At 45.4% G+C, this 10,857-nt stretch overlaps 1 protein-coding gene across 2 annotated transcripts in view; it reads right to left on the bottom strand.

Annotated features, from left to right (window-relative positions):
• Positions 1-794: 794 nt before the first annotated feature.
• GRIA1 (glutamate ionotropic receptor AMPA type subunit 1) overlaps positions 795-10,857 on the bottom strand; it is a 125,525-nt gene continuing 115,462 nt past the window's right edge. For both annotated transcript variants that reach the window (XM_037398345.1, XM_037398346.1), the window contains exons 15-16: positions 6,365-6,499; positions 795-4,121 (exon numbers count right to left, since the gene is read on the bottom strand). In XM_037398345.1, coding sequence (XP_037254242.1) covers positions 3,933-4,121; positions 6,365-6,499 — 324 coding nt within the window. In that variant the 3' untranslated portion in view covers positions 795-3,932. The remainder of the gene's footprint in view (positions 4,122-6,364; positions 6,500-10,857) is intronic.

Raw genomic sequence — 10,857 nt, 5'->3', positions numbered from 1 at the left:
AATAATTGCTGAAGATGGTTTTGTATTCTTGCTGGAGACTTTCTTACTAGGAATATTTGGAGGGAATTTTGTCTTGTTTATGCCAAGATACAAAGGAATATTTATTGTGCATTTCTGCAACCTCACTGGGAACTGAGAGTGAACCATTGAGCAAGAAGAGCATTTTGCGACAGGGTCCAAGCCCACAGCACGGTACCGAGTGGCTGAGCAATTGTGGGAGACCAAAATGGGCTGAACAAGCACAGCCCGCCCCTGGGAAACCTCTCCTCCGGGTCCCATCGCCTGGGAGTCTCTTGCATTTGAGGCCTGAGGTTTCACAGCCCTTTTCAAAACGTATTCATTTGACCCCTTGCTGACTTTATCTTTAAAACTTACCAGCAGGTAAAACATTCTCTTTTGAATGTTGGAGACCTTGAATCTGTCAGCATCCGCATGGATGTCCAAGGCCCTTTAAATCCTGTGCTCTTTCCCCTTGAACAGACTTTTGGATGAGGAATTTAGCAGGTTAACGCTGTGAAAACTGGGTGAGAAACTTCTTCAGTGTCTAAGCCTCTGAAACAGCATGGGAGTTCCTAGGAAAGCTGATCCTGGTGAGGATTTTTGGACCAGTGCTGGTTCTGAATTCTCCCTGAGCTGACCACATCTTTTCTTTCTCTAAAAACAAGTTAAAAGCCACTAATAGCCCTCCCCAGAAAATAACCCCACAAAACTCCAAACAAAGTGAAATCATTAACTTTGAACCCAACGAATGTTTAGTTTCCTGACCTTTGGGTAAATATTAGATAGATTCCCAATTTCAACCTGAAGCAGTTTATTTGGCTGCTGTTCACAACTCAGACACAGCAATAATCAAGGAAGTCTCGTTTGATTCAGGTTGGGTAATACTGCCTGAGGGATAACATCATTTTCATTTCCACACATCCAGCACTGGCACAAAATGGCATGGACAGGTATGAAAAATGGATCGTGAATCCTTGGTGCTAAAATTCCAGCTGATAGTTTCATTTTTGTGTAAATAATAATTACCAATAAAAATGTTGCTTGAAAAAAAGAGAATGTGAAAAGAAAAACATTGTTGCGTTTGATAAAGCAAAATCCTTTGCAGCACTGCCAAAATAATAAAAACAAAAAAAAAAGAAAGAAAAAACAAAAGAGAGTTAAAACAAATATAGCTGTTAAATAAAAGATCCAGGTACCAAAGAGCAAAATTTAATGAAAGGCAAAACTGTTAAATATGGATTCCTGTTGAGAAAAAATGTCAATGTCTTTAAGAGTTTTACCATTACTCTATTTTTAAGAAAAGTGTAGTAAAAATACATATTACAAGTTAACATTTTCCACGCTTTTGTCCTATTAATTTTTTTTTTTTAAACCCCTCCACTGATCAAAAGCCTTTGAAAACAGCATCTCCCATCTTCACATCACAGGCGGCCAGTCCTAGCACTGATGCGCTCCTTCTCACGAGACCATCCGACTGCCCGGTTGGGCTCCCCGTGACCTGCTGCCACATGGTCCTGTCTTTGGAGGAGGACGGGGCACCGATGGCTCTCGGCAGCCTGCTCCCACCGCAGCACCCGGTGGTGCACTGCCATGGCAAGGTCTGGGACGTGGCAAGAGCTGGGTCAGGAGATGCATCCGAGGGCTTTTGGGCATGGAAACAGGCTAGCTTGTGGGATGCTTCCGCTGTGCTAGCACTTACACGGAACTGAAGTTAAAAGTAAGAAAAGTGGATTGAAAATAATAATAACCAACACAAAATGACCTGAAGAGGTGTTTGGAGTGGCTGATAACGGAGTTCATGTTCAGTGATGAGAGAGGAAGATCACAACCGTTTCCAGCGGTGGAGAGAGGAAAACATATCGACACAAGACATGCTGTTAGGACCTTGACTCTGACATTCTGGTCTCCAAGGTGTTGCATGACAAGTGGGTAAGTGGAACAGATACTTCAGACCAGGCTGGTGTTAAAGGTGGTAAACGTATTGCTCTGCACCTTGGTACGCTGATGGAAACTGGTGTTCAGGCAGCTTCCAGCTGTACTTATGGACAGCTGCATGGACATATCCTTCTCACAGACCTGTGCCAGTCACTTGCCTGCAGCACCTTCTGTTCACCTGCCTCCCTTCTTTTCCTGCTTCTTTCTTGCTATGTAGCAGAAAAAATAAAGGAAAAAAAGTAAAAAAAAGGAGAGAGAAAAAAGGAAAAGCAGCTCAGAACACTCCAATAGCAGCTCAGTCCCTGGACATATATTTGCTGTGTCCTATGAAAAGCTTTGAATTTTATTTGCCATCAGTGAGATGGGACAAGGCTAAGTGGGTTCACTGCTCCCCGCCCCACAGATCTTCTCTCTCTCCTGATGCTCCCCTGGGAATTCTTTACTTCTGGGGAGGTGTCTCTGTCCCACCAGGGTGGGAAGCATTTGTCTGTCCATGCCAGTGTTTCACGGAATGAACCTTTTGTGCAGTTCTGGATCACCATCCTTGCCCCTTTGATCTCCATGCCTGTGGCTGGACACCCAGCTGCCCACCTGGCAGTGCAGGTTTCTGCGATACCGAGTCTGGGGTCATCAACCTGCTCTCCTTGCTTGTGGATGCTTCCCCTCTCTATGGATACATGAGTGGGAATCTGCTACTTTGGGTTTTGTACCCAGACAGGCCACAACTTGATGGGAAGGCTGAGTTCGACCAGCCCTGATGCTGTCGACTGTCATGGATACTTGAATGAAGCTCTTCTAGGGTCTCCTTCTTGGATTGCTTCAGCAGGTCCTTCCAGGAAGCCGTTCAGGCCAACTATCTACAAAATGTCCTTTTTAATTGGTAGAATGGCCATAAAGGGATTTCAGAGCAAAAAGGCAGGGATATTCCCATTGCAGCCCCATAACTTCTAGCATGTTTTACTGGTTAATAGGCAGCCATCTAGAACTGGATGTCTTGAGATGGTCTGTTCCCAGCTCAGGGTGGTTCCCTTATGTGACCACCAAAAAGGGAGCACACACAGAAGCTAAGCAATGAAGAAATGGTTCACAATTGCTTATTAGCCCCCAATAACCTAGGCAGGAGAGTTGCATGTGAGGGTAATGCGGCATTTACTTTCCCTTTTCCATGAACAGCAGCCAACCATGATCTTAGACCAACCATCTGCTCTATCTGCCATGCGTGACACTCTCCACTCCAGGCACATGATTCTTCTCTTGAACTGCCACTCATCATCTCTGGAAGGATTATTACTTGTCCTCAGGTTACCTGGGGTTTCCAAACTCATTCATGACTTTACCCCTGTGAAACAGCCTCGTGTTTTTGTTCAGGCTCTTTCTTGCACCAAGTCCTTCCCGTTGCAGGGAGGGCTGTGTGCAGTAACGCCCCAGCCCGAGTTCACAACAGAACGACAGAAGGCAGAATCATGATGGACAAAAGGGGTCAATGCTGACGCCCTGCAGGGAGTTCAACTTGCCATTGATTGGATTTTCTTTTTTGCTGTTAGTAGCTCAGACATTATGGTTTGCATCCCAAACTAAACCAGATTGAAGGAGTGAGCAGGGAAGGGGGAAAGGGCTGATGTTACCCTGACACCACAGGAATTAGTAAGAAAAAATATATATATTGCACACACTAAGACTTATTAACAACCAAGTTAAAACAAAATGGCATAGTCCTCATTAGTGTTCCAGTGGTTCTTTGATCAGGGATGGTTCGTGAGTCTGTTAAATCCCGTTACACTCTCCTTATTGCAGTACAGACCTGTTTCTGTTCTCCTGTCGGTGGATCTGTTTGCAAATAAAAAGGGAAATAGATTTGATTTCCTCGAGATGATCCATCCAATTTGTCCCTTCTGTCATCATCGTTTGTCTTGTTGGTGTTGGGTTTGTTTTTGGCTCTGGAGGGGGTGGAGTTGGGCTGCCCCTGCTCTCACCCAGGCAATGGGTCAAAAGGCCAATTATAATCCCGTAGCTCCCAGGGACATGCCAGTGCTGTGGCTCATGCATGGGATCGTCTGCATGGACTTGGGGAAATCGTGGCTGACCACACGTCCGTTTTCTCCACTGCCTCCTGCTGCAGCCGGCCTGGGAAGGGTTGATGTCCGTATGGCTTCGTTGATTGATTGCTGTGGGATTAAACAAAAACCCTTTTTAGGAAGGACGGGGGGGTCTCCCCCTGTCCTTAGCAATGTTGGAGATATTACAATATAAACCAGCATTGTCTTTCTGTCACTGTTCTCTCCCTCCTTGTCTCCAATCAGACTCTTGCTTCCTGCATGTCCCTACTGCATCTGCTCTGTTAATTCACACCTCCTTTACATTCAAAAATCAAATGTTTCAGCAGTATTTTGGGCTATAAAGCATACGTGCCATATGCAAAAACTACTCAAACTCTACAACATAAGAACAGTCATCCTGGATCTGAGCAGAGGTATTATACACACTTCCCCCATAGATATGCTATTACTACTCCAGTGCTGTTATGCATTGTGGACTCTGACTCACTGCAAGCATATGTTTAACTTTTCTCATGTGAGAAGCAGAGCACGTGCCTATGTTTTTGTCTACAGTGACGACTGAGGTAACCTGGAAATGCAAACCTAATTCAGGAAACTAAATCTCATCTTCCTGCTCCAGACACCACCCAAAATGTTTGCTTTCAGAGATCTAAGGAAACCATCTGTTTAGAACAATTAAACTAAGAGATGAAGTCCACTTGGTGCCTTTGTGTTAAAGCTATCTCTAAGGGCACCATCATCCTTTCTGGATGGGGATATACAGGTGAAGAATTATCCAGAACAGATAAATCTGGAGCAGCTATTCAGAAGCACTTGCCAGGCGTGGAGCTGGAGCCCCATCTGGGTGCTTGCCTGGGCTCTGCTGAATGGCTTTGTGGGGCAGCCACTGGTGGTGGGAGCCAGCCAAAGGGACAAGCCTCAACCAGATGTTAACACTGGGAGCAACGATTCCTTCCCATAGTGGCTGGTTTTTTAAAGGGCAAAAGCACTGCAAGCTGACACTGAGGTACATGAATCAGTGGGTCATTTCCAGTAACACAGGGAAGCCAACAGCAGGGCAGAATCTCCTTAAAACTGTGGAGCTATTGCATTCTGACACTCTTTCACAGTGTATTTGTGGCATATCTAGCTTTACAGCGTAGACAGCAATTAGAATTTAGTTTTTGTATATTCAGGGACATTAATCGTTCACATTATCTTACACCTGTGATCAATGTGCCTCTCATTGCCTGCAGAATTTTCTGAACCTCAATGGGAAAAGAGCTGTTGCACATTTTCAGTGAATTAGAAGTGCTGTTATTGCTGACAAAACATTAAGCATGTTGCGAAATGGTGACATAAACCCCAAAGAAATGATTGCTTATTTTCCATTTGATTCTGGGTAAGTTTCAGTGCTCAGGGAAGTGAAAAGCTCTTGATTTTATGAAACTCACTGCATACTTCATATACTTGTATGGACTACTTCCATGCTCATGGGAGAGGTCAAGATGAGGAAGAAAAGGGATGTATTACTCTCACAGCCCAGATCCCTCTGTACCCTTGCACACAATGGTATCTGTATAAGGGATCATCTCTGCTAGTCATCTGAGTCAAGATGTACTTGTTCCGCAGATGCTGCATTAAATGTGTATCCCCAAGGCTCTCAAATCTAATCCACTTTTGACATGACACTGAAATTTAGACACACCACAATTTAGGGCTGAAACAAATCTCCTGGGTCACAGGAAGGATGCTTTGCATGACCATGACAGGGCGGAGAAAAAACTCCACCACATTACAGGAGATATTCGAGGCCAACTTCTCTCTAAGAGGACCCATAATTCTGAATTTGGAGACCCACATCATCCATGCCAGGGCAACAGCGCTCTGAGCGCACATCGCTGTCGCCAACCTGCAAACGGTGCCAGCAAAGGGAACAATAGGATGTGACTCATTGCTGTGCTACCCCAGTTTTATCTTGCTGTTAACTGCTTGGCTTTGAGGATTTTGTCATATTGCAGTAATGGCTGTATCACACCAGCCCTAGCACACTTCATCCACGCTGCTGTAGTCTGTTTTCATTAATTTTAAGGAACGGCGACATGTTCCTGTCACCGTCTGTGCTATGATTTTGCTCTATATCTGGATTTTGAGCTAGCGTTATGCCACGTGTCTGATCTCTCATCAGCTCCCCACTACAGCCCACTTGACCCTCCTTTAGCTTCCTCTGATGCTCCTATGCCTTTCTAGCAAGCCGAGTGACACGGTCACTTCGTTGTCCCTATGTCTTGGCTTTCCACCCATGGTCTGGGCTGCATCCGTCTCTGAAGGCAGCTTTGGAGCCAGGGTAGGATCAGAGAGAAGGTGTGAAAGGCCGGGGAATGGGTTGCCACCTTCATCCGCTTTGATTCACTTCTGGACTTGTAACAAAACTCGATTAAGGCAACCAGCATGGCTAGTCCGAGCCCACCGATGAGGATATAGAAAACCCCCGCCACATTGCTGAGACTCAGTGCGCTTGTCTTGTCCTATAAGAGAAAGGAGAAGGGAGGGAGGGGAGGGAATGTGGGAAGGAGAACAACAAAATTAATATGAGATTGCTCTGGGAGGGATGTTGCACAATAGAGCAATATAAGCATTACATCATCTTCCCCTTTAAATGAACAAGTGACATTTCTAAGAGCATTTTCAATTTTTAATTCAGTGTCTAGTAAATCTAATGTTTCCCTCACACAAACAAATAAACATTTCTTCAGCAACGTGACTCTTTGCAAAGGTTTGGGATTTCCATTTTTCAATCAGCTAACTTAAATGCTTGTTTTACCCAAAATGCTTAGTTTAAATTATTGATTAAAGGAGAAGAAAAAAAAAGTTCTCCTCCTCTGTGACATTTACTTGTCCCTGATGTCTTGCCTGAAATAACCTGTTCTCTTGGAAATGCTCATTCCTTCATTCCTAGATTGTTTCCCCCGCAAATTCTGTTGCTGAGCAACACATCGAAATGGCTGGGGTTTCTTCTTTTTTTCTTTTTTTTTTTTTTCTTTTCCTCTTCGATACTGAGGTTGAGGTGACACCTGAGCTGTCCTCGGAAACTCATTTGATTTCTATGTAATAAGGCAGTTATTTTATATGTAATCAAGACCCGTTGATGCATGTCTAAGCTAATTATTTGGTTGGCAATAAATAGGGCTATTAATGGACCACAACTCCCAGCCAGCAGCTACATTCTGATTATACAATTGCCTAATGAATTATCACAGCTCTCTGGGGAAGAGGTGAGTTTCAGAAAGACCAGTTTCACTGCTGGGGAGGCAGAGTCCCCACATCTAACCCTGATGTCACTCCGTGCAGCTCTCAAAACCTTCTCCTCTGTGCTGACCAGGTGGAATTGGAGTGTTGGGATAATTTGGGCAGCAGCAGGACCCAAAATCTTGGCTCATCTCCGTGTGCAAGGCTCCTGTTTTCAAGGACATATTTTCTCTGTACTGCAACCAGCTAGAAGCCCCCTGCTCCGGGCTTGTCACTGCTCTGCAATATCAACTCAATCCCAATTTGCTAGTACAGATTCCCCAGGGCAAGCTCAACAGGTCATTGCAAATCTGTTGGAACAATCAGGGTTTGACCAGCGTTGACAGCCCTGCTCCCTGGATGTGGGAGGAAAATTGCATATGGATCATCTGAGATGCAGCCACACAGTGAAAGAACAGTATTTATGCCTGTAGAAGTGTCTACAGTTGGTAACGAAGCCTCTGTACGGTTCTTGGTGTTCCCTGCTACTCCATGGGCACGTGGACCTGTGGGTGGCACAGTTTGTTCCTTGCCCTTGTAGGACAGTTGTTTCACTTGCTTGGCTTGGCAGGTTTTACAATAAGTAACCCACACTTTTTGGGAAGGACAAGGATTCAGGAAGCAGAAAACTATATTAGAGCAATGTTGAAAGGGTCCAAAACTGAACGCCTACATGAGCACAGGAGGTTTTGATTCAAAAGCAGCCTGCCTGGCACTGGCACTGTCTTTCAGGTAAGTACCTTTTGCAAAAGGATTTGGTCTTTTGCTGTATTAGGGTTTGATGGCAAAAAGTCAACTCACAATGGATGAAACCACTTTAATTTTCAAAATTAAAAAAACCCTTCCCATAACAGAATTTAACGTCTGGGGGCTTTTTGTTGGTGGTTTTTTTCGTTGTTGTTCTTTTTTTTTTTTTTTTTTTTTTTTATATAAGAAGAAAAGAGGATTCCAGTCAAGAATGATAAAAAATGGTTTTTTCCTGCTTCTCCTTCATCTGGCCCCACTGGCCATGTGAGCTGCCAAGCACGGAGCTCTTGCCGCAGGCTCCAGTGCCACGAGGAGCAACTTGCCATCCTGAATCCTCTGCTGAAATATGCTGAGGTTTGGTTAGGCATCACCCCTGCAGAGTTTTAGTCACTGGAAAAAACTCCACAAGTGATTTCATTTTCCATGCTTCTTTGATTGACATTTCTGCCAAGAGTTTCACCACTGTCACCATGTGTGTTGCACCGCTGCAGATGCGGTGGGCAGGTTTGGTTTCGCCCAGGTATAACGTTCCTATGCCGGCCAGTTTGCAATCTTGCCAATGCTTCCTGTGTGCTGTCTGTAATGAGAGATTACTGCAAATATCCTCTTAATTTCTGCGGTTTCCATATTTGAAGAATTATTTATCTGGTCTTTTGTAATCTGCCTTCATGCATTTTTCCCCCAGGCTTGACTGTACGTTTGTTCAGCCATCCCTTCTCTGCAGATTACTGGGTATACTTTTAAGCACCAGCTGAAAAACGTAGGGAGTTTTTTAGTGAAGATTTAGAAAAGCAGAGAAATTACTCTGAGAAAACTGGGTTACAACACATCTGCTACTTTTCCTCTTCAAATTCAGTCTGAAGGGGCTGCACCAGCTTCAGGGAGGGACAAAGACACTAGAGGTGGGCTGCTCTCCGTGACATCCTGACCTTTCAGCCTGGCTCCTTAATGAAAAGTGCCTGATTAGCCCATGAGCTGTGCTCAGAGGGAAGGTTGGGGACAGGGAAGGAGGTGGATCAGCCTATTTGTCTGTGTCTTACTAATAACTTTCAGCCCATACTTTCACCTTGATTTCACAGAAGGGTGGAGATCTCCAAGATACCAGGAACCTCCAAGATTTGTACTGTAGAGAAGAGAAAGCCTATTATTAATGCTCTCACTCAAATAAATGTATTGGTGCAATCCATATGAGGCATCAGAGACTCCCCATGGGTCTTTGACTTGGAGTCATAGATCCTTAGGAAACCCAGCTTCCTTGGCTCTGCCGGGCATGGGAATACACAAGTTTCATGTTTTATTGGCCATGACATTCTTGTATTTCCACCCCCAGTTTGGGGGTCTTGGTCCAGCAGGGCACCTTCGCAGCCGGCTGCGATGGCAGAGCAGTCTGGCAGCCAGGAAAGGCTGCTCACTCTGAATTTCTGCTTTCCTCCTGATGCCAGCAGCAAATCGACCAGCAAGAGAGAGGAGATGACCCAAAACAGTTTCCTGCACCACTATTTCATGCAATTAATTTCAGAGCTGTTGTGTTTTTCTTGCATTTACTTTGCCAGGCTGAGAAGTGAAATTGCTCCCGTGATGTCACTTGACTTCTTGCTCATCTTCTCCTTTTTCTTTGCTTTTTTGTTTCCTTCCCTCTCCCAGCAGGACACGCTGAGACGTTCTCTGGGGAAGAGTGGCATCTCATTGCTCCCACTGATTGCACATGAATGGTAGGAAACGCTGCATGCTCCACTGAGGCTTTGCCTGCTGTTTCCATGCACGCTCCTGCCCTAATAATGCTCATAATAATAAAAAGTCCCAAATCATGCTAAATGCTTGAGAGGACCCTCCCATCCTCTCTGCTTGGGCTCTGTGACACCAGATGCTCTCCTGCAGAGCTGCCCATCATCGAACCAGCTTGTTAGTGGGAGTGTAAATGTCACTGCTCGTCTCCCGCAGTGGCAGAGTGCTGACGTGGGGGGAAGATTGGCAGGTGAAAAAAGAAAGAAAAACCCATCTTTCCGAAAGCCCAGCTTTGTTGCTGCAGCAACCAGGCACCTTCCCGTCTGTTCCTCTCAAACGTGGCACTGTCCCCGTCATCCTCTTTGTCATTATTTATCCTCTTTGGCTGAAAGGCATTAAGGCCAAATTTGCCTGGTTTCCCAGCAGGGCTGGTCCTTCCTTTTACCCTGCATGGCCATGACAGCACAGGGTGATGGCACCTCAAGTTGTTGTGGTCTCCATAGAAGATGAATTGCCCTTGAAGCAGGCGGCAGCTCCAGAAGTTGAGATTTTACACCAAACACCAGGCTGACTTTGCTGGGGCAAGGCCTGAAGCTCAGCAATGAAGGACACAGCGCTGGCCATCGGCTTGGAGCGCTGCTGTGGGTCTGCCAGGGGATGGGTAGGAGCACGTGGGTGGCCAGCTGTGGGGGTGAGGCTGCCCAGCATGGAAAGACACCTTTGTTTTCAGAACCAGCCAATTCCTTGCAAAGGCAGGGCAAGGTGGTAGCAGAATTTGTTCTTTTTTTTTTTTTTTTTTTTTAACAAAAGCACAATTCCTGCAACTGGAAAAGAGGACTGGGAGATCCCTGTAGATTTGATGACATTCCTTTAATTGTGTGAAGTGATCTGGCTGCCCCCACAAGCAGGTTGCGCCTCAGTCCCGGTCTGGAAAAACTTCCTTTCTCCCATTGCCTTGCAAAGCCCCAGGGAAGAGGAGAATCACATCCCTCTTCCCTGACCTTTAGTGTCCACCTTGTCATTACCCTCCAACAACACAAGGAATCCCTTTCAAGCCCACAGCATATTTCATAGCCTGTAAAAAACAGCTGTTCATCCCGTGCTCGTTTGTAAAATGGGGTACTTT

Source organism: Falco rusticolus, chromosome 8, assembly GCF_015220075.1.
Source record: "Falco rusticolus isolate bFalRus1 chromosome 8, bFalRus1.pri, whole genome shotgun sequence".
Lineage (NCBI taxonomy): Eukaryota > Metazoa > Chordata > Aves > Falconiformes > Falconidae > Falco > Falco rusticolus.
Note: the sequence above shows the minus strand (reverse complement) of the source record. Positions and strands in the feature narration are given on the sequence as shown.